The following is a 24677-nucleotide window of genomic DNA, read 5'->3' as shown; positions in this document are numbered from 1 at the left end:
CACCTTCCATCTGCAGCTTTCTTTGGAACAAAGAAACTCACATTCAGGGTTCAAAATAATTGAGAAAGTGTTGAGGCTTCCTCACCTGAAACCAGGAGATTCAGGGTCCAATGGATATTAACCATGCCTGTGGTTTGTTCTTAGTGTAAGTACAGCATCTGTCTGTTCATGGTCGCTTAGAATTGCTGGACCCAGATCGAACCTGACTTATGTATGGTGGAGTTGATGTGAGGAGTTGTATTATCCTTTGTTGGCCAGAATCAAGCTTTGGAATCTCTACTGTGACCCATACTGATGGACATGATCCCTACCATGGTCACCATAGGACAGGATGGAGCTGACAGGCTAGGGTTATGATAATTATCTAGAAGAAAGGAGGCAATATCACCCAGGACTAGGCTGTGATGAGGGCCCTTGGGAACAGAACCTATTCCTTCATGATGGTATGGATGGTAATAGAGCCACCGAGTGTCCTCTCAAATGTCACCATCCTGTCAATTGGGTTACCACACATGGACACAACAGCAGGGCTGTGACAGCAGCAATGGTATCATTCTGTATAGTGAACTGTCGTGAACGTTAATAGTGAATTGGCCTTGTTCCTGAGAGTGTGCTCAGCTGACCTTTCTAATGCAACTGACCTTCCTTCTTTGTACAGTAGGTACCTTTCAGTTGCCTGATTCCCCTAACATTGGATTGTCATTGAACTCTTCTTGGATATCATAGAGCCTGGCTCATCCCAATAATGCGTTTGGAGGATGTCTCTGTAAGGACGTCAGAGGGTAAGCCCCATGACACTCCTTGGCCCCTCTCCCAAGTATGTTTCCACTCCTCTTCCCAGAATCACACTCAACAAGTCTCTGTCCTCCAGTTTGAGACTCAGTGCCTGAGCCTAAACCATGATGCTGGAATTTAAGGAAGACTCATCTGCAGCTCCTTGCAGCCTCTGTCCCAGACTCAGACCTGTAATTGATTTCTCTGTGAGAGCTTCATATACATATGCTGCAGGCCAAATTTAACTGAGCTTCCTGAACCTGCATTCCACAGGGATCAGATAGGCATGAGACACTATCCACACAGCTTTGTGTTACCTTCATCCTTTTAATATTGACCAATTGAGGGCTCAGGCTGACCTGAAGAGAGAGAGAGACTCTTAAGCTCAGAGGTGAGTTTTCTCCTAATGTGAAAATCCTTCCTGCCAGGCTCTACTCCCAGCCCTCAGGCAGGACGTAAGATCCATTCTGAGTCAGCCTACAGCCCAACTCTCACCAGGCATCATGTTTTTAATTAATTCCAGTAATGGAATTTCAATGTCAGTATTTTTCATTTGAGACATGAATATGTACTGTGCAGTTGGAGGCACACAATAACAATGCACCGTGATCCAGAAAGCCCCATCCTTTTTACATCTCAGACCTAGACCAGCAGATGGATAGTGGGCACCTCATGGCCAATTTCTCAGGATATCCCATCATGACAGGAGCATGTTTTAGAGAACATAGCTCCCTCAAGAGGTAGTCCTCTTTCTAGTCTGTTCTCAGGTATTTTGTCATAGCTACACAATGCTGACTTACAAAATCCACAAAGTGAAGCTGCTCTTCCCTGTAGCCTCACAAACCTTTTCCTTGATAGTGAGTTTTTGTACTAGAACCATGAAAGTACACTCATAGTTACTGCTCCATCCTGCGTCTTTACAGCCTATTTCAGAAAACCGTGCATGTTGTCTCAGTGGTCAGGCTGTACCTCACCATACCACTGAGCTGTGGGTTATTGTAGAAAATGATGTTTTGCCCAAACAGGAGACTGACCCCAGCCTTTGATGCATATTGTGTTCTTTCTCTTTCTATTATGCCTTCAGTTTGCAGGTAGTTTTTGTTTGATAATTGTAAATTTGATGTTTTAATTTGATGTTTTCTGTACATTAGATGGGCAGAACATTCCCATGGCTCCCAGAGCTCCCGCTGTAGGCTTTAGAACATTTCTAGTCCACTGTTTCCTTGTCTATCCATGCGGCTGTGGTAGAACTGAGTAGAAGGGCATGGAAGACAACACATCCATAGGATGCAGAATGAATGGGGAGGAGTGCCATTTCTCACAGTCCTGCTTGAAGGAACATCATCTGAGCCCCCAGATTAGTCCTGAGGATGTATGGAGCAGAGGGTTCAGTCAGTGTCCATCCAGTCTGGACAAATATTCTGCTGGGCTTTGAGATTAACTTCTATTTCTTGTGATAAACCATGGAGCTGGCAGGGCCTGCACAGTGGATATAGGGTTGAAGTTACTGTTTCTCTGAAAAGTTTCCAAAATGAAGTGAATTTGAGGACAGAAGATTCATATAGGTTCATGGTTCAGGTGACTCCAAAAACATGGGTTGGAAATATTGCTCTTAGGTTGGGTAGACTAGTATGGTATGACTCCAAGTTGTGAGAGAGGATAGTACTCAAATTAAAGGTGAAGCAGAGAGAGATGCAGTAGTTGAAACAAATGTCTTTTTCAATGCATGCCTACAGTGACTTAACTTCCACTATATGCCACTTCACCAAGATTCAACTATAGAGCAAGTGTAAGAATAAAATGGTAAAAGAAGCCTGAATCTATACGCCAGTGGAGATGTTTATAATCACTCAATTTTGTTTGTGTTGATGACTACTGTGTAATACTTGTGTGTGTGTGTGTGTGTGTGTGTGTGTGTGTGTGTGTGTGTGTGTGTGTGTGTGTCCTTACAGCAGGAAGGGTTTTCTACTCTGGGGTGAATTTCCACACACCGCAGATTGGCACCACCAGACATCCCAACATCAGCAGAGGTATCCCTGGGTCATAGAGTAACTTGGCCCAGCCTATAGATGAGACAGTAGATACACTGAGGTTTGAGAGTCATCATTATCTATGCCTGTTATAGTCTGGCTCGGAAAAACCCTCTAAGCCCAAGTTTTTGAGGCTTGGTCTGCAGCATGTCTTAACTGGAAGTTGGTAAAACTCTTTATGGGCAGTCTAGATGAAGGTTTTAGGTCACAAAGGGGAGTTTTTCAGTCACAAAAGGGAAAGTGAACCAGAATGGATGAGCAAAAACAATTTCCATTTTAGACAATATTGAATGATAGCTTTCTTGGCTCTTGTAGTCCTTCATTTTAGGAAGTAAAGACATGACATATTTTATTACTGTAATATTAGATGATGCATCTCTTAACACATAAAAAATGCCACCATACTTAATATACAATTGAGTTTGCTGTGGAGAAGCCTGTGCATTCTTTAACCAAGTATTAATTAATTTACTGTCTTTTTTGAAAGAGATTCTATGTAGTCTAGGATGGACTTGAACTCACTATGCAGCTAAAGATCCTTTCCAGTATAGATAACAGACTTATGCCACTATACTTGGCTTGATGGAGTGTTGACGAATCATTCTAGGATGTTCCATATTCTAGGCAAGCATTTTGCCTACTAAGCTATATTTCTTAGGAGGTAAGTAAATGAGTATAGTCTTCCAGGTAGTATTTTCCGATTTTCAAAAGTCTATAAAAAGGACACCGTGTTATTTTAGGAGGGTCTTTTTAAGTTGTAAAAAGCAAAAGGGAATGCATGACTCAACTTACACTGTTTCCTGTTAGCATCAGTTGGTCTGTGAAGAACCCATGTTCACCTAGCTGTCCAGTGAGAAGTTATTCAGGCTTCACCTTTGCCTCTCTACCCTACATCATTATTTTTGTAGTTTCCTCATCACCTAGTGGTCCTGTTGAGTTGGGGATTGTCCTATATCCAGCCTAGTCTGACAGGATGGGATTGCCATGGCTGTCTGAAAAGAGCATGTATCTTCTGCAGTACATTTGTTAGAAGCTGGACAAAGTTGGCACATAAGGAGGATGTGGTCACCATGGCCCCAGTTCACACTCTGCAAAGATCATTGCAGGCTCACCACAAAGCTTCTGATCACCTTACTTGGTGGGTGTGGGAGTACATGGGAACTTTCAGAAGTGACTTTATGTTTACCATAGCACTGACCATAGCTCAAATGAAACCTATTACCCACCAATGTCTCTACAAAAATATCTATGAGCTACAGTCATGGTGATGTGCACAGATCTCTTAAACTCCATCTTCTAGCATATATGTATTGTGTCCCATGTGGCAAGCACCTTGACATTTTCAAATCATCCATGATGGATTATAGAACACATCACTATACCATACACTCTAAAATTTGCCAGGACAGTGTGTGTGTTCAATGTCCTTACTACAAGGAGGAATGTAAAAAGATGAATGACATTATTGATAATGAAGGTATTAGTTTAATAGATTTTGACACTTATTCCATAATGTAGATTCCCATGTCTTTTAGGATTTCCTAGAGAAACAGTCTGTGGTCCAGTAAGCCTAGCAATGACTGTTTAAAGATTGAAAGGCTAAGAATCCAATCGTTTTACAGTGCACAAGGCTATGTGTCTCAGCTGCTCTTCAGTTTATGCAGAAATCTCCAAGCAAGGACCTCCAATGGCAGAGGAGAAATGGAATTTCAAGGAAGAGAGAAGAAAAGCAGGTAAAGTATGGAGGCTTATGTCTGTATTAGGATGTATGTTCACCAGATGACACTAAAGTATCTTTCCCTACCAAAATCACTATATTGTACCAATTTTGTGAGAAGTGAAAGTAAGGTGGCCTAAGGAAAGACATTCAGTGCTGAGTAACCTAATAACTCTGTTCCAAGCAAAGACCAAAGGAGGGGTGTATTACCAGGTTCACAGTCACTGACGATTCAGAGAGGAGGGTGATGATGTTAGCCAAGCTGTATCTGTAGCTTATATAAGGTGCCTCCCGGATAGGTAAGAGACAGAGGGTAGCACAGGGAGGTTGCAGATGCCCCTTTGTTGTTTCATTCTTCAGGGCTCTGGTTCGCATCAGGAAGAACGGAGCTGGGCGGGGAAAGGTTCTCAGTAGGCAAGTTCCCTGTGAGTGATCACAGCTAATGGAGTAGAATATGCAGTGCCTTGAGGTAGGATGTGAGGAATATTGATAGTGGAGAGATGGCAGATTAGGAAATGAGTTGAACTGAACCCTTACAAGCCCTAGAGAGATGGCTCAGTGGTAACGAGTACCAGCTGCTCTTGCAGAGAACTCAAGTTCAGTTTCCAGCGACAACATAGTGACTGAGCTGTCTGCAACTCCAGACCCAAGGTCGTCGACTTCTGCTTCTGGCCTCCTTGGGCACTGTATTCATGTGGTGCATGGCTGCCTGCCAAACATCCACACACAACAACAACTACAACAAATGAAATTATTCAGAAATGAACTATTACAAAATGTGAAGTTTACGCACATTTCTTCATATACACAGCACTCCGAGTTTTCACTTTAGAGAAAGGAAAGAATACCGTCTCACTCAGACAAGTTAAAAGGAAATGGTGGTTTATTTCTACCACCAACATAAGGTGGAGACTTGCCTTTGAAAGCGAGTCACTGATAATAACTTTGAGAGCCCTGTCCCTGTTCCTATTCTGCTTCCTGATTGTGAATGCAGTGTGACCAGCAGTCTACACTCCGAGCCAGGATGCACTGTAGTATCCCACATTAGCTGTAATCCAAAATATTCTCCTCCTAATTTTGCCTCATGTTATTGTGTCACAGCAATGAGAAAAGAAACAACACAGCAATATCTTAATGTATATAAAAATAGAAACAATCACCAACACCTCCCAGGTTAGAAAGAAGGAAATATTATCCCCTCTCTACCCATTCTCATCATTGTATTTGAAACCCCAAACTTTTTCTCTAGAAATTTCAGATCTTACACTAATCTGTTGGATGGATTTGTGATTTATGTGAGAGGCAGGGATCTGTTTTCACTCTTTCTTTTCTTAAAATTTATCTATTTATTTTGTAAACAGTGTTGTGCTGGCATGTATGACTGCATGAAATAACACAGCACCAGATCTCATTATAGATGGTTGTGAGCCACCTTGTGGTTGCTGAGAATGGATCTCAGAACCTCTGGAAGAGTAGCCAGTGCTCTTAACCTCTGAGCCATCTCTCCAGCCCCCTGTTTCTATTCTTCAAAATTTGGAAGTCATTATCTCCAGCATCATCAATTAAATAGGTTAGTTTTTATTCTGTGAAGTATATTTGACATTTCAGTCAAAATTTAGGTGGGTTAAAAAATAAATGGATAATTTCCTGGCCATCAAATCTGTTTTTTGGTCTCCATGTTTGTACAGTGACTATGTGTATATATATATATATATATATATATATATATATATATATATATATATATATATAGTATAAAATCATATTGAGGCATATTGGTACGTACATGAGGAAAAATGTGATGGTTCTATTCATATACACAGTTTAGTGATCAATTCAAGGTAGTTAGCATGCCCATTATCTTGAACTTTCATCATTTATTTATCATCCACCAAAAATGGGAGGACAGGGTAACCAAATTTTATCAGAAATTTTCTGGCTACTGGTAACTTTTAGTGAATTCTGCACAAGTCAAACACATTAGTGATAAACTCAGAGTCACCAACATTCATCAGCGTTGCATTAAAGAAAGGAATCAATGACAGCATCATTTCAATTTTCAGATCAGAGCAACTTAGTTTACCTTCACAGAGCTTGACCGGCCCTGTCAACAATCTGTCACGGAAGGAGAAGGTCTCATTGGGTCTTAGCCCTTACTGCTGAGCACTTGGTTATTGATACACTGTGGTCAAGGAAGGATCATTGTCTTAAGTTGTGTAACTGCCGAGCTTGCCAAACTCCAACAGATAGCTCAAACTTCTAGTCACACAGATGGCCCTGGATAAACTCAGTGAATCACAACACAAAACAAATGGATATGAACATAAGAAAGAAAGAAAGAAAGAAAGAAAGAAAGAAAGAAAGGAAGGAAGGAAGGAAGGAAGGAAGGAAGGAAGGAAGGAAGGAAGGAAGGAAGGAAGGAAGAAAGAAAGAAAGAAAGAAAGAAAATTGTAGGGAAGAGTGGGTACCAGAGAAGTGTATGGGAGAAAGAAAAGTGAATGAAATTGTATGAAACATGTATGAAATTGTAAAAATACAAATTTAATTAGTAAGATAATAATTTTTAAAAATAAAGGAATACAAATCTTCTGTTTGGAGGAGTTTGAAAAATAGCAAGTTCAGATTTGGAATCTCCTTGTCTTTTCTCCCTTAACCCCATACCCCTACCACACCCCACCTGATCCTCATCTCCATGTTTCCCTCCTGTCACTCCACCCATAAAATCTATTTAATTTCAACATCCCAGGGAGAATCAGGTGTTTCCCCTAGTCACTTCCTCTATGCCTCACATCACTAAGACTATGGAATGTATCATGTTTATCATTTATTTAATGGCTAATATCCACATATACCCAAATAATTACAATATTTATGTTTCTCGGTCTGGGTTACCTCACTCAGCATGACTTTTTCTAGTTCCACCCATTTGCCTGCAAATTTTATGATGTCAGATATTTAACAGCTGAATTGTTCTCCATTGTGTAAATATACCATGCTTTCTTCATCCATTCTTTAGAGAGACACCTAGGTTGTTTCCAGTTTCTGGTTGTTATGTATAGAGCAGCAATAAACACGGTTGATCAAGTGCCTCTGTGGTAGGATAAAGGGCCCTTTGCATATATGCCTGTGATGTAGACTGATCTTGAAGTAGTTTGATTTTATCTTCCTGAGCAACTGCCGCACTGACTTCAACTGGCTGCACAAGTTTGCGGTCCCAACAGCATTGGATTGGTGTTCTCCTTAATCTCCATCCTTGCCAGCATGATCTTAGCCACTATAAGAGATGTATGATAAAAATCTCAAAGGAGTTTTAATTTGCATTTCCCTCATAATTAAGGGTATTTTATATTTATTTGTGTTTCTAAGCCACTTGTGTTTCCACTTTTAAGGATTCGTTATTTAAATTTGTATCAATTTTTTATTAGGTTGTTTTCTTCATATCTAGTTTTTTGAGTATTGTACACATTTTGGATATTAGCCAAGTATAACATTGTGGAGAGCAATCTACTGTCTAGGCAATGTCCTGGGTTGTTAAAGATTTCCATGGATCCTCTTTGGTCAACAACTCAAATGAATGTAACCCAGTTCCAGTACTGGAAGCTTCATTTGCTGATAAGAATATAGGGAAAGGCAGGTAAAAATCTTTTTCATTTTTGTAGGCTGCCCACTCTGTGTGAATGATAGTAGTTTTTGCCACACAGAAAGTTTTTAGTTTCTTGAGGTCCAGTTTATTAACTGCTAATCTTAGTGCCTGTGCTAACTATATTCTGCTCAGAAAAAAAAAATTGTACCAATGAGTTCAAGATGAATCCTCATTATTTCTCCTATCAAGTTAGGTGTATCTGGTTTTATGTGGATTTTTGTACAGGACAAATTTTGAGTCTTCTACACGCAGAGATCCAGTTTGTCTGCATTTATGTTTTCTTTATTCAAGTGTGAATTTCTGACTTCTTAATCAAAGATTAGGTGGCCATAGGTATGGAGATTTATGTCTGGGTCTTCAATTCAATAACACTGATGGACATGTCTGTTTTAGTCCCAATACCACACTATTTCATTACTAGATTTTTGTAATTCAATTTGATGTTGAAGATAATTATACTTCCAGCAGCTTTTTTATTATTCATAATTATATGAGCCTTCCTGCTTCTTTGTGTGTGTGTGTGTGTGTGTTTCCATATAAAGTGAAAATTAAGCTTTCATGATCTGTGAAGAATTTTGTTGGAGATTGCATAGAATCTATAGAATGCTTTTGGTATAATGTCTGCCTTTACTTTATTACCCCTACTGAAGCATAAGCACAGAGATATGTCTATCTTCCAACCTAATCTTTAATAAATTTATTTTTTAATAGGAGGGGGACATGGAGATGAGGATCAGGTGAGATGTGATAGGTGCATGGGGTAAAGGGAGAAATTAGGTTAAGGGAGATGTGGTAGGTGTATGGGGTTAATTGGGAAATAAAAATAAAAATTTTTATCATACATGACTTTCACTTCAATTATAAGAGTTACCCCCAAGATATTTTATATTATTTGGGGTTATTGTGAAAAGTGTTTCCTTGAATACTTTCTCAGTCTATTTATCATTTCCATATTGGAAGAGTACTAATTTTTTATGTGTTAATTTTGTATCTAGTTAGTTTGAGGAAAGGGTTTATCAGCTTACAGAATATTACAGTTTTTGGTGGAATTTTTAGTGTCGCATACATGTATTATTATGTCATTTGCAAATGAAGGCACTTTGACTTTCTTTTTCCAGTTTTTACCCGCTTGATCTTTTTTTTTTACATTTTTTTCTTTCTTCTTTTGAAATGTGTTTATTTATTTGTTTGTTATTTATTATGTATACTGTGTTCTGCCTGCACATACAGCTGCAGGCCAGCAGAGGGCACCAGATCTCATTACAGATGCTTGTGAGCCACCATGTGCTTGCTTGGAATTAAACTCAGGACCTCTGGAAGAGCAGCCAGTGCTCTTAACCTCTGAGACATCTCTCCAGATCCCCCTCTCCCCACCCCATCACCTTGGGCTTATTCAGTTGTCATTATTGCTTCAACTATGACTTCAAGTACTATATTGAATAGGTATGGAAAGAATTGACAACTTTGTCCTGTTCCTGATTATAGTGGAACTGCTTTGAGTTTCTTTCCATTAAGTTTATGTGGGCTATGGGCGACTCTAAACTGCTTCATATTTATATGAGGCTTTTTGCCCCTTGTACCACTAATCTTTCCAGGACTTTTATTGTGAAGGAGTCCTGGATTTTTCCAAAGGCCATTTTTCTGCATCTAATGAGATGACCATGTAGATTTTTTTTCATTCAGTCAATTTATATGATAGATTACATTTATCAATTTATGTGTGTTGAGCCATTCATCTCTGGGATGAAGCCTTCTTGTTCAGGGTGGATGGTCCTTTTTTTTATGTACATGTGGATTTAGTTCGTAAGCATTTTATGGAGAATATTTGCATCTATGTTATAAAGGAAATTGGTTTGTAGTTCTCTTCCTTTGTTGAATATTTATGTGGTTTAATATCAGGTTAACTTTGGCCTAGTAAAATGATTTTGGCAATGTTCCTTCTATTTCTGCTTTGTGGAATAATTTGAAAATTATTGGCATAAACTCTTCTTTGAAATTCTGGTAGAATTCTAGGCTAAGGTCATCTGGCCCTGGGCTTTTATTTTTTGAATTGTTTTCTTTTTTTCTTAATTGGGAGAATTTTAATAACTGCTTCTCTTTCATTAAGAATTAAAGGCGTGTTTAAATTGTTTATCTGATCTTGATTTACCTTTGGTAACTGGCATGTATTGAGGAAATTATTCATTTATTTTGGATTGTCCAAGTATAGATTTTTTTTTTTTGTTTTTTGAGGCAGGGTTTCTCTGTGAGGTATTGGCTGTCCTGGAACTTGCTCTGTAGACCAGGCTGGCCTTGAACTCACAGAGATCTGCTTGTCTCTGCCTCCTGAGTCTGGGATTGAAGATGTGAGCCACCACCAGCCTGGCCAAAGTAGCGGTTTTAACGAATATCCTTATGATTCTCTCTACTTCCTCTGTCTTTTTATGCCCCCCTTTGTTATTTCTGATTTTTTTTTTAATTTGGATATTCTCTTTTTGCCTCTTAGTAAATACAGATAAGTGTTTGTCAATCTTAGTGATGCCATCAAATACCCAACTCTTTGCTTCATTGGCTCTCTGTATATATACTTTCATTGATATATTATTGATTTCAGCCCTGGTTTTAATTATTTTTTGGCAATACACTCTTGATTGCAATTTCTTCCTTTTTTTCTAAAACTTTCAGGTATGCTGTAAGTCACTAGTATGAAATTACTCCATTATTTTTATGTAAGTACTTAGTATTGTGAACTTGTCTTTCAGAACCACCTTCATTATATCCCACAAGTTAGAGTAGACTGTGTATTCATTTTAAATCAAATCTAGAAAATATTTCTTTCTTAATTTCCATCATGACAGTTTTTAATTCAGAAGTTAGTTGCTCAGTTTCTCTGAGTTTGTGGGCATTCTGTTGTTTCTGTTGTTATTGTTGAAATCCAGTTTTAATCTGTGGTGGTCTAATTGGATGGAAAGGGGTATATCTATTTTCCTTTATTTGTTAAGAGTTGCTTTGTGTACAAGACTGCAGGCAGTTTTGGAGAAAGTTCTATGAGTATCTAAGAAGAAAGTTTAATTTTATTTGTTTCAGTAAAATGTTCTCTAATATCTGTAAGATCCATTTGTTTAATAACAGCAGTTATCTCCATCATTTCTCTGTTTAGTTTTTGTCTGCATGACTTGTCTATTGGCAAGAGTGGAGTATTGACGTCTCCCATTATCAGTGTGTGAGTCAATAAGAGATTTAAACTGTACTTGTGCTGCTTTTACAAACTTGGTTGTGGTTGATTTGGGTGTATAGATGCTAAGAATTGAAATGTCATCTTGGTGGATTTTTCCTTTAATGAATATGTAGTGGTCTTTTCTATAACTTCTGACTCGTTTTTGTTTGAAATCTATTTTTTTTTCAGATATCAAAATGGGTACACCAGCTTGTTTCTTAGAACATTATTAGAATATGCTTTTCATACTGAGGTAATTTCTATCTTAGACGTTAAGGTATGCTTCTTTGATGTAGCAGTGGGATGAATACTGTTTTCTCATCCACTCTGTATGTGTCTTTTTATTTGATAATTGAGATCACTGATGTTGAGAGATATAAATAAACGGTGTTTTATGATTCCTTTGTTTTGTTTTTGTTGTTGTAGTGGTGGTGTTGGTGGTGATGTTGTTGTTGTTGTTGGTGGTGGTGGTGGTGTGTGTGTGTGTGTGTGTGTGTGTGTCTGCGTGTGTGTCTGTGTCTGTGTGTATGTTGACCTCTTGATTTTCTAATCTGGGATTATTTATTACTTTTGTTTTCTTGGGTGTAGAAAGAGTTTTCTTTCTAGTACCTTCTGTAGAGCTGAATTTATAGATATATTGCTGCAATTTTATTTTACCATGGAATATCTTATTTTTATATCAATTATAAATGATAGTTTGTGGGTATAGTAGCTAGTCTAGCATCTGTGGTCACTTAGAGTCTGTCAAGTGAATTCTGAGTTTTTGAGTTTCCATTCAGACACCAAGTATAATTATGAAGGACTTCTATGTTACTTCGTCTTTTTCTCTTGCTGCTTTCAATATTCTCTCTTTTTGTGTTTTGTGTTTTAATTATTATATTCTGAGGACAATTCTTTTGGTCCAGTCTATTTGGGGCTTTACATGCTTCTTGCAACTTGATAAGCATCTCCCTCTTTAGGAAATTTTCTCCTATGATTTTGTTGAAAATGTTTTCTCTGTCTTTGATCTGGGATTCTCCTTTTTCTATAACTAATATTCTTAGATTTGGTGCTTTCATAGTGCCCCAGATTCCTGGATGTTTTGTGCTGGGCATTTTTTAGATTTAGAATTTCTTTACAGAGATATCTATGTCTTCTTTCATGCTTTCAGTGCCTGAGATTCTCTCTTCTATCCTTTGTAATCTGTTAAGAGGCTTGTCTCCTCAGTTTTCTGTTTCTTGTTCCTAAATAATTAATTTATAGATTTCTCTGAAACTCAGTGTGCTTTGTTGATGTTTTCACTTTTATGTCTTGAACTATTTTATTCATTTACTTCCCCTCTTTGTTTGTGTCTTCTCAGATTTTTCAATTACATTTATTCATTTCCTCTTTAAGTGTCATGATCATATTCCTAAAGCCCAGTTTAACATCTTTGCCTTATGCTTCAGATATGTTGTATATCTCAGGATCTACTGTGGTATTGCTAAACTCTAGTGCAGATATTGTCCTTGCTTTTATTGATTGTGCTTTATAGTCATGTCTAGCCATATGAATTTCTGGTGATTGTAATTCAAGCTGTTGATATATGGTCTTGTCTTTGTTGACTGGTTGCTTTGTTCCTTGGCTTCTGTTGCCCTGCCTACCTTTCACAGTGTACTGCCTGGTGGGGAATTCTCAAATCCTGCCAGGTATGGCCACTGGTGCTTGTTAGTAACATATGTTTCTATCTTTTGGGAGTAGAGACTTAAGAATGGAGATCGGCTACGAATACTGGGAGGTTCCATAGGAGGTATTCCAGAGAGGAGCACAGTAAGCCAGAGTATGCTTAGTTCACTGGGAATGGACTAAGTACAAAGCTATAACAATATAAAATTTCATAATATAATATCAGAACAGAAACCATAAACTCATCATGAATTTACAATTGGTGACAAGTACCAGTTTTACAGAATACTGTGACATGACAGGTAAATTCCTGTTTCCTATCAAGCAGAGGCAAAGGATTAGTGACAGGAGTTAGATTCCAATGCTGAGGTCCTTACTCAGTTATAAGACGTCAATGCCAAGTGCTGGGCACAAGTGGTTGACTGTCTAAACCTATCCAAATCAATAGGATGTTTTATTGTGTTGAGATCATTGGTTTTTCTCTTTCTTCTTCCTTCTTTCCTTCCTTCCTTCCTTTCTTTTTTCATCTGTATATATGTGTGTATGTCTGTCCCTTTCTCTGTCTCTATCTTTCTCTTTCTTTCTTTCTGTCTATATGTATGTATGTATGTATGTATGTCCCTTTCTCTGTCTCTGTCTTTCTCTTTCTTTCTTTTTTTTTGAAACAGGTCTCTCTGTGTAGCCTTGGCTGTTCTAGAATCACTATTTAAACAAGGATAGCCTTGAACTCACAGAGATATACCTGCTTATGCCTCAAAAGTGCTGATATCAAAGCTGTTAACCATTATGTTTGGAAGACGGGTTTTATTTTAAAAGTTGTTCTTTTCCTTAGAGAAGATTAGTTTTCCCACTCTCAGCCTTCCTTTGCTGCCTGTGGTTCCTTGCAAACATTTCTCTTTAATAAGGAAAATCTATTTATATACATCTCACAGGAAACTTTAATTATCTTTAAGGACCAACAGAGGCAAGATGTTAAGGGATGAAACAAGTACCAACCAGGAGGCAAGAAAGACTCAGAAAGGGGGTGTAGGAAGATTCAGGGCTATGAAATAACATATTGAATCAAGTTCTCTGGACAGAAAACTGATGCTGGAGAGAGAATGTGATGTTTTGTTTCCTCTCCCTGTTGTGAATTGGAGAATATTCTCTGGCAACAGAGTCTGTATCCATGTATCTCATGGGACAATATGAGTCCTTGGTCTTCTTAGCTGCCCAAATTAGCCTTTGTCATTGGTTGTCTCCTCATAGATTCATGGAACCTGAGCTATCTGTGGACTTTTCTTGGTTGTGCCAAGCTTCTCCAAGGATTGCCACCAAGACCAGAAAGACTACTCCAGCCATGGCCATGCGGACACCAATCCACACCTTGTAACTCTGTGAGGTAGAGACTGAAAGGGAAAAGAAAAGAGTGGGTGGTCAGTTCCTGCAGGGAAGAATCCCAGGTGAAGAGTTCTGAAACTAGAGCCATTTCTCTGCTTTGACATTAGAGGGCATCCTTACGGACGGCACTTACCTGTGGGGAAGCTCTTTCTTAAAAAGGGGCCAATTTCACAGTGTCTGCAAGGGCTCAGAAAAGAGGGCTGAAGGGACATGAAGCTTCTCCTTCTTTTGGGATGACTCAGACATCCCGAGTCCTTGGCCTGACTGTCCCATCATTCCCAGTGCCCCTGTACTCCATGCCTTCATTCTGATTTTCCTCATCCCAGCACCCTTAGATCACTGAGGGCACACCCTGGCTCTCACACAGTGTGCAAATGGGTCCCACAAAAGACTAGCTGGAAAATTCACACATAAAATGGATTAGACTCAGCTTCAAGTTGGAACACAAAATTAATTCCTTTGTGTGCCTCAAAAATCTGAAGAGCAAATTGAGGATAAACTAACTGCCATACATGGACCCAATGATGTGGCAGGGTCTGGTGAAAAATAGTCACTAAAAATAGAAACTGGCATGCAAGGTATGACCATTGCCATGCCTTCTATCCGGCAACCTGAACAGGCTTGGATATAGAGAAGATATTGGAAATGTCAGGGGTTCTGGTTTCTCTTCTCTGTCTATACAGCCCTCTGTCACTTGGTTCACTGTAGACGTTCCATCCCTGTTGTGGGATATTTATCATGCTCTGTGAAGATGTGTTTTTGTTTAACTTCACCTACATAAATCACTGTCTGATAGGTTTAATAGAGAGCTGAATGGCCAACAGCTAGGGAGGAGAGGATAGGTGGGTCTTCCAGGAAGAGATAGGATCCATGGGAAAAAACTGAGGCATGAGAAATTCACCAGTCTGACACAGATGAGTCAGACATAAGGAACTGAAAGACCAATTCTGTAATTACACAGTTATGAGACATCATGCCCACTGTGAGAATACCTGTACATATTAAGGCTGACAATTCTTTAGCATATGTCTCCAGTAAAATGAAACAGTTTTCTCCATATTAAAACATAAGGCACATTACAGGTCTATCACACCACACTAATGAATATAAAACAAGAGCTGCTAAGAGACATTGCTTTGTGGGGAAAAAAAAACTTCTGAAATACACTAACCTGCTAAGAATGTCAACTTCTGAATGGAATTCAGGAAATGTGTTATGTTGGGGGATAAGTTATGCCTTTGTTTCTATAGGAAACAAAAAGCTATAGATTCCTTTATGACCCGTCCAGCAGGCCAGGTTATTCGAGGGTCTCGAGGAGGGACCACCTGTGAATCAATGGGGGGCGAGAGGGAAAGGAGACCAAGCGCGTGAAGAAAGACAAAGCAGTCTGAGTTGCGTCAAGGCCTCGTTTATTGACTGGTGTTAGAGCTTATAAACAGGGCTTCAGGTAGGGAGGGGGAGCAGGAGTGAGGAGAGGACAAAGAAAATTCCTAAGGAGGGTCAGCAGGAGGTCGCTTTGGTCCCAGGCCCCTGCAGCTAGCTGATTTAAAGAGGTTTATTTAATCCTACATTCCTAGGTTAGACTAAAAGCCTCTTATTTACACGAGGCTTGATAAATCGTGGCAGGTAACACAAGGTTCAAGACACAGCTGTCCAGAGTCGGTCTCCAACATATCCTCCTCTTTTCTCAAAAATGGACCAAGTCCATGTGATGGGGGTTGTGGAGGTCCGAGAGAGCCTCTGTCTTAGGCTATACAGGGGGACTCCCACGCATGGCAGGTGCCATGTTGAGCCGGTCTCAACGACCTCTGTACACTGTTGTCTCCTGCGTGGGCCCTGTACTATTCCCGTCATTGAGTACTCTCTAGCAAGACCGTGGGGACGTTAGGGCTTTAGGACACTGAATCTGAGTCCTTGATGGGGCTCCTGGCCGGCCTCCTCGGAATCTACTCTGTGATAATGAATCGAGACGTGTCGTGGTAAGGCCGAATCAATCTGATTTTTGATAAACCGAGTCAACTGCTGAAAGGCCCAGGGACCAAAGGTAATGAGAAGGAGAAGGAAAATAATCAGGGGTCCAGGAGGGTGGGGATCAGGGTAGAAAGCTAAGGGGATTCTTTAAAGCTTTTGTATAGAAGAGCAAACCCTGCTCCTAAGAGCAAGAGCCGCATCTTACTGAAGCCCCATAAAGGCTAATAAAGGAAAAACCCACAAGATTACAATTCCCATACAATTTCGTTTCACAAGATCATGGTCTGGGTACAGAGTGATCACAGATGGGTAATTTGCATCAACAGGTACATTTTTCCTGAAACCTCAAGGGTGGGGGTATCAAGGTGGGAGTGGAGTTTACACAAAAGTCACAGTGGTCCTTCCTGGAACACTTGCAACTATCCCAGTCACAGTTGAGCACATCTCTTAGCAGAAATCTCTTTACATTGTTATATGGTTGCAGGGGAGATTGAACAATGGCTAAGTCAGGTTGCTCTTGGAACTAGATTTTTAGTTTCTCATTTCCTGGTGCTTGAAGTTTTCTCTTTTCCTGAGGCTTGGGGGTGTAAGCCTGAAGGGCTAGAGTCTTTCATTCCCCCATTTTCTTTTGGGCAAATTTTAATCTTAAAATTATGGCATTACATTTGGTACCTCATGGCCTATTTTAGTAACTCATGGCCTGTAATGGCCATGCATAGTTCATGTATAATTTAACCATCTGGTCTCTATGCCAGGGAGTTTTCTTTTGACCCAGCATTTCAGCCTTTTTTGAACAAGGAAAATGGGACGATGTATTCTCTTCTGGAACTGCTTCAAGCTGGCATTGGGGTGTCGTTATCAGGGCCCCTCCCCCAAAAGGCTGAAAAGCTGGTCAAAGACTGGGCAGGGGGCATTTGTCAGTAGCATGTAGCTGCCTGACACCATAGTGACAGAGAAGAATCATGTTAGCTGGGCTGGTCCACGTTAGCCTATAGCACGTCCGGAGTCCACAGTCGTCTGGAGTGGTGGAGTCAGCAACTGAAACTTGGAGGTGTCTGCCAGCCAAGTAGAAATCTGTTGAGACAGATTTAAACTAGGAACAGAGGTTAAAATTTATGAACTTATATGGAACCCTTAGGTTTATACCCTTAGTAATGGGAAAAACAGTGATCCCAAGACCAGGAGAGAGGAAAAATACCATCTTTAGGAATACTTATCTGGGGTCCTTTCGACCTCTGTGAAGTGGGTCTATGTTTTTATGACTCTTTTAATCCTTTGAAGCCTACTTACAAAATGACATAAAAGTTTTAGATACATTAGTATTACCAATCTGTACTGAAATCCATATTGTAGACAAAGCAGATAAAGGGTATCTGTAAAACAGCAGAAGTAGACTTATACCTTTGAGTCCCAACAAGAACTACAGATTTGGGCATTTTACTTCTGTCCAGAAAGCCAGGTGTAAGTTGGACAGAGATTTTAAGCCTGGTGAAAAGCACTTTTAGGCTTACATTAGACATATCTATATGACATCTAAAACAAATCCAAAATGTTGAACTTGTGACTGAACAGTAAGTGGTCATTGCTCTACCAGCTCATCAGGACTCCTAAATGTTAAGCTCTGAACCATAGAACAGGAGAGTAATCTGAAACATATCTTATTTTAGACTCATATCCGAACCTTTATGATTTATTTAAATTTTTACATCTTAGAACATTTTCTTAAAAGTGAGCTTACAAGCTAGCTATGGCCTTGCAGAAAGATCTGGTTGTCTGATGCTGCCATGCTGACAAAATTAGAGCTATCCTAGTCATCAGCACTGTCAGAGATCTGAGAAGGATAAACTATATCTGAGTGCAGACCAAGAAGCTTCCAATCCTATAAATTACAGTGATCAACCCCTTACCCAGGTTTCTATAGTGTTGGAGGTACCAGTCAGAACAACATCAATCTTTTACCACCATCAAGCCCATAAGGCAGAGTACCTTTTCTGTGGAATAGGGACACGGAAGACTGACAGTGTCCTACTACTTGTCCATAATCTGGGCTGGGTCCTGGAGGCAGGCGTTGCATTGGGACATCTTGCCCTGTGGTCAGTGTCGTTCACAATTCAGGTGGCATCTTCTTGTCATTCCATATCTTCTTTGGAGACCTTGGGAACCATTGCTAGGAGCTGGGGAGCTAGGAGTCTCTGTTTCTGATAGTAAGTTTTTAATCAAATAATTTAAATGTCATATTCATCAGATCATTGACAGGATTGAGGACCATTATCTATTAAATGTATCTGAGCCAAACAAATCTAGGCCTAATCTTGAAAATATCTCTAAGTTTGGTAATAATGACCAGGCTAATTTGTTTTCCTATAGATATATTAGTCAAATATACCTCTTAGTTTGTTTTATTTTAAATAGAACCGTTTATGTTTTAAACTAGTATCTGGATAGCCAGATGACTAGTATTAACTTGTATTCCTTGACACAGAGGACATGCATGCAAACTCAGACATTCAAAACCAAACACACATGTGGCCACATTTTCATTCATACCTGCAGAGTAGACAGACATTTTTAAAACTATGACCTTTTGGAGTCTCCATGAAACAGCAGAATAGCAAGAGAAAGAAATCTGAAACATGTTTACTTAAACTTTAAAGTTAGACCTTAAAGTTTCATTATATTTTTTAAACCCTCATGACATGCTTAAGCCTTTAAATTTTTATATCTTAAACTGCTTCCTCATATCAAAAATCATTTATCTAAACTTTTATTTAAACCAACAATAATTTGAAACCAATTTTCTTAAATGATGACAAGTATTTGTAACACATTGAACTCAAATGACCAAAACCCATGTAAATTTTTACTTTTCCTGTGGAAACAAAAGCATAATTTTCCTAGTATCTTGAACTGGTGATTTAACATTTCTTTATCAAGCAATATCAGTGTTATGCCCAGATCGCATCCCCAAAGAAGCCACTGGAGACCTCAGGTACAGAATGCAAAAGCAAGGTTTACACAAATGAAGTTTACAAGCCTCGGCAGGGGGGCTAGTTCCAAACTTCTCACACACAGCAGGGAGGTTGGAAGGAGCACATGTCTTTCTTTGTAAGGCTAGCACAGACCACATAATTCATCTCCCACCGCCCACATCCCTCTTTTATGTTCATATCAGTAGTTTTTTATGTTATCTTTATTTCTCATTAGTTTAGCAACCGTGTTTAGGAGTTTTATGAGCTGTCTCCCGGGTTTGGGGAGTTTGGGGAGTTTGGGATGTTTTATGACCACTTAGTCTCTGTCAGATGGTCATATATCCTAACTCTGTGTTTTCTTAAGTTTCTGTAGTTGATAAAGCCACCTGGAAAAAGGCGTCTAAGTTCTTATCTACATTTAAGAATCCTGGTTTTAGCTTCTCTTTGTCTGTAGGGGATGAAGTTGTGGGGGGGAGGTTACTGAGGTTTCACAATCAGGACAGAGAAGGGTTAACAAGAGAAATTCCTAGCTGGCAGAAGAGACTTTGAAGTTATCACAGTAAAGGAAGGGAGGGGGAGCAGTGGTCATAAAGTATGTCCTTGGCTGCCAGTGTTCCTGAAAAAAAAAGTTTTTGTTAACTCCTCTGACTATCTCTGTTCAGTTTTCACACAGTTTTGTCAGTTGCAGGTAGCCATTGTCCTGTCCAGAGCAGGACATGAGAATCTTAGCCCTCCTGTACCGAGAGCACGCACCCCCACCCTCGTGAGAGCAGCCAGCTGCCTGCAGTCCTGAAAGCAAGAGAGCTAGGGAAGGAGGGAGGTGGCCCTCGCTGTGCCTCTCTCTCCTTCTCCCCGGGAAAATAAGGGAGATGAGTAGCAGAAACAGATGACAATTACACAGGCAATCCAAGTACCAGCACATCAGCACTGAGATGATGATGGCCTCACTCACAGCAAGCAAGCCCCTCGATTGTGGCTCGCACATCCTTCTGGTGGGCTAGGCAAAGGTCTACTGGAGAAGAAGGGGACTGTCCCATAGCGTCCGTCACAGTCAAGTCAACAATGAGAACAGTTAACACACTACACACAAGACAAAGGGCACACGAAAAAAAAACTTTGCCCCAACGAGACAACCAACAAAGCTCCAAGAACAATGACAGCCTGATGTGCTCTGTGGAGAGTGACCCTCCAGGCTCAATCACACCAAAAACAATCCAGATCAAACAGACATCAGGGGGCTTTCACATCCCTGTCAGTCAGACATGTACCTTATTTCTTGGAAGAGAAACAGAGTGTAAAGTAACAATGACCACAATAAAACATACAAAAAACCCCACAAAATGTCTCTAACAATTTCCCGGGACAAAATACAAAGTGGCACTTCCTCCTACCATGGGGAAAGGTACCCAAAGATGCTCCTCTCCTAAGCACTCCCTGGAGGAGACTCCTAAAATCAAATGGTCACCTCTGAGGTGGCCCCAAATGGCTTGGGACTAGGGGGTCCCTTGCCCAAATCAGGGAATGAGACGTCTCTCTTTCCCTCCCAGGATCACTGTCCGGACACGTCTGTCCCAGTGAGAGTACAAATCAGTCGACCGGCACAAAACTTAACGAGACAAGACAGAGACAGAGACAAGACAGAGAGCGCTCTTACCGGTAGATGTCAATAAACCTCTGGACCCTTGAGGGTCCCGGTGGGTCTTTTGGTCTTTTGTTCAATGTGATTTGTGACAACCTCACTCTTACCGTCTTCTGGGATGGACACATCGTTTAATAGGTCCTCAGCAAGTGCCAGAAGATGTGACACCCTACTATCCTTTTCTGAATCCTTTAAAACATCTCTGATTACTCCATAGAAACTAAAGAATGCATCAGGACGTTCTCTCAGTCCTTAAGTAAGTTACTGATATCCTTTCCAACTTTATTCCACGTCAAAGGGTGGATGCCCGGGCCATTAATAACCAGCCAGGGACATTTTTCTTCCACAAAATAGAAAAACTTAATTAAATCTTTTTTTTCTTTCTTTTTGACTCTTATTCCCCTCTCCCTGAAATCTTCATTTCCTAAATGAAGAGAGCCTCTTTAGAGAGTGCTTTACCCATTGATTGATGAACGGCACTTACCTCAAGGCTGCCCGCGGCGCACGAGTGATGCTGTTGGGGCACCTCTACCCTAGTGAGTCTGGCCAGACCCCGTTTTCTCTTTGCCGTCCAGTAGTGAGCCACCGTGCATCGAGCCCCACGTTCGGGCGCCACTTGACCCGTCCAGCAGGCCAGGTTATTCGAGGGTCTCGAGGAGGGACCACCTGTGAATCAATGGGGGGCGAGAGGGAAAGGAGACCAAGCGCGTGAAGAAAGACAAAGCAGTCTGAGTTGCGTCAAGGCCTCACTTTATTGACTGGTGTTAGAGCTTATAAACAGGGCTTCAGGTAGGGAGGGGGAGCAGGAGTGAGGAGAGGACAAAGAAAATTCCTAAGGAGGGTCAGCAGGAGGTCGCTTTGGTCCCAGGCCCCTGCAGCTAGCTGATTTAAAGAGGTTTATTTAATCCTACATTCCTAGGTTAGACTAAAAGCCTCTTATTTACACGAGGCTTGATAAATCGTGGCAGGTAACACAAGGTTCAAGACACAGCTGTCCAGAGTCGGTCTCCAACACCTTTAAAATTAATAAACGTCATATTTGACCAGGGAAGACCTCCTAAAAATTCTGCCTGCAGACATGAACAAAGAGACCAAGAAAAACTACTAGACAGGTCACATATATGCTGATCCTTTCACACGGAAACAGCTTTGAGACTGGATGAGATGTGATAAATCTTGTTGGCTACAGAATCCCCATGATTTGTAATTATACACAATCTTTCATATGGCATGGATGAAGATTTATATTATATTTGATTATGCAGTCCAAACAGACATAAATAATTGACAGATATCTTTTACTTGCTCTAACATAAAACAGAAAATAATCTTTAGCTGATTTGTGAACACTGCACATTCCATACTTGTGTTAATGTAGATGTGTATGTTACCTTAAGATGTTTGTGTTTTCAGAAAAAAACATTCACATACCAATGAATACAAGTATCCCAGCGGTTCAGGCCCATCAGAATGCCTCAGGTGCAGTTTCATCAAAATATCTGCATCCTGCACAACTTCCAAGTCACTAGCTAAGATACTGGAAAACAAATGATACAGAAACCTCTTCCAGGACTTGATCATTATCCCACTTTTGGTCCTTGTATATTCACAGGCATTTCCTTCTTTAAGTTGGGGAAGTTTTCTTCTATGACCTTGTTGAATATATTTTCTGTGCCTTTGAGTTGGTATTCTTCTCCTTCCTCTATCCCTATTATTCTCATGTTCAGTCTTTTCATGGTGTCCCAGATTTCCTGGACATTTTGTTTTATGACTTTTTTGGCATTGGTATTTTCTTTGACTGACAAATCCATTTCCTTTATTGTATCCTCTACACCAGAGATTCTCTCTTCCATCTCTTGTATTCTGTTGATTATGCTTGCATCTGTGTTTCCTATTCATTTACTCAGATTTTCTATTTCCAGCATTCCCTCTGTTTGTGTCTTCATTGTTTTTATTTCCCTTTTCAGGTCTTGAACTGTTTCCCTCACTTGTTTCATTGCTTTTTCATGGTTTTCTTTAAGGGATTTATTGCTTTCTTCCACTTTTTTATTTGTCTTTTCCTCTACTTCTTTATAGATTTCTTCCCATTTTTTTGTTTGAGTTTTTCTCATTTTTTTTATTGATTTCCTCCATTTTTTTCATCTTTTGCTCAATTTCATTTTTCATTTTTTTCTTGAAAGGCCTCTAGCATCTTCATGATGCGATTCTTAAAGTTGCTATCTTCTGTTTCTTCCAGCTTATGATGTTCAGGTCTTGCTGTTGGAGGAGGGCTAGGTTCTGGTGATGCTGTTTTGCTCTTTATGTTATTGTATGTACTTCTGTCTTGACATCTGCCCATCTCCTCCTCTAATAGGTATAAGAGTTGCCTGTGTCTGAGCGAGTTGCTGTTGGTCCACTCTGTGCTTGTTGTGTCTGTGTTTCAGGGGACTTCTGGATCTACTCTTAGCTCTTGGTCTGATTGGATCAGGCAGCTTCTGTGTCTCAGTGAGCTGCTCTTGGTTCCCCCCAAGCTTTTTGATTCTGTGACTCACAGATTCATTCTTGGTCTTATCAGGGCTCTTCTTCCATGAGCCCAGTGGTTTTCTCTGTTGATCCTCCCCTACACACCTCCAGGGAACTTGAAAGTCACAGCAATAGAGATCCTAAGTAGGACAAGTTGGTACCAGGAATGTGTACCATGTTTTTCCTAATCTCAAAGATAGGATTAAAGGCATGTTTTCTTACCTCAAAGATCTGAATTAGATGTAGTCATGTTGTTAACCAAGAATAGCCATCACATGTCCATCCCTTGTTAACTTGGTACACAATCATATCTCCTTAGGGGGAAGGCCTGGCATTTTGCAAGTGGTGCCATCCCTGGGCTTATGGTCTTAGGCTTTATAAGAAAGCAGCTTGAGCATGTCATGAGGAGCAAGCCAGTAAGCACCATCCCTCCACGGCCTCTGCATGGGCTCCTGTTCAGGGTTCCTTCTAGGTTTGAGTTCCTGTCATGACTTGCTTTGATGATGAACAATATTGTGGAAGTGTAAGCTTATAAACCCTTTCCTATCAAAGTTCATTGGTTATGGTGTTTTGTTGCCGTAATATAAATCCTAACTAAGGCAAGTTGGTACTTTGAGTGGGAAGTTTCTTTCAAATTTAAAAGATGTGGATTAAAGTCATATTTTTTCCTAACTCAAAGATCTTCATTAGACTTAGTTAAGTTTAAATCAAGAAAAACCATCACAGTTGGGAATGAGGTTATAAGTAGAATGCATTTATTGAGCACCTACTGTAGAGCACACATGTGCTGGGTGGTGCTCATAAACATGTGACTTTGTAAAAATCTCACATGCACAGTAGCTTTGAAACATTTATTTTTTGTCCTTGTAGTACCAATCAGGAGTGCTGAACTTTTTTGTGCTCTGTGACACCCTATCCACTGGCACAGCCCTTTTAAGAACTCATCAGTCACATGTGGTTAATGAAACACTCTTGTTCCTACAGATAATAGCAATAACCTCATTATTTATATCATATAGGACAGCATTGTCCACCATGCTCTATGAAGCTTTGCAAAGACTGACAACTAACAAAAGAAGCAAGACTCCCTCTTTGGGATCCCACTGAATACAAGAATACCCATCTTTATATGTTGTCAGGAAAGACCTGGAAGGAAAGAACTCAATCCAATGTGGCCCTGCTGCCTGATGCCCTGCAGACAGCACCTAACTA

The 24677-nt window shown here is 40.1% G+C and overlaps 1 protein-coding gene across 3 annotated transcripts in view; it reads right to left on the bottom strand.

The window, feature by feature from the left end:
- Nucleotides 1–13918: 13918 nt before the first annotated feature.
- Nucleotides 13919–24677, bottom strand: part of LOC121826214 (leukocyte-associated immunoglobulin-like receptor 1) — a 33973-nt gene continuing 23214 nt past the window's right edge. For 2 of the 3 annotated variants that reach the window (XM_076568970.1, XM_076568974.1), the window contains one exon: nucleotides 15784–21629. In XM_076568970.1, the coding sequence (XP_076425085.1) occupies nucleotides 21388–21629 (242 nt within the window). In that variant the 3' untranslated portion in view covers nucleotides 15784–21387. Of the gene's footprint in view, nucleotides 14393–15783; nucleotides 21630–24677 lie in introns of those variants that run through there. The other variant, XM_076568979.1, reaches the window with a different exon arrangement.

The sequence above is a fragment of the Peromyscus maniculatus genome, chromosome 1 (assembly GCF_049852395.1).
Source record: "Peromyscus maniculatus bairdii isolate BWxNUB_F1_BW_parent chromosome 1, HU_Pman_BW_mat_3.1, whole genome shotgun sequence".
NCBI classification, from domain to species: domain Eukaryota; kingdom Metazoa; phylum Chordata; class Mammalia; order Rodentia; family Cricetidae; genus Peromyscus; species Peromyscus maniculatus.
This window is presented reverse-complemented; position numbering and strand designations above follow the sequence as displayed.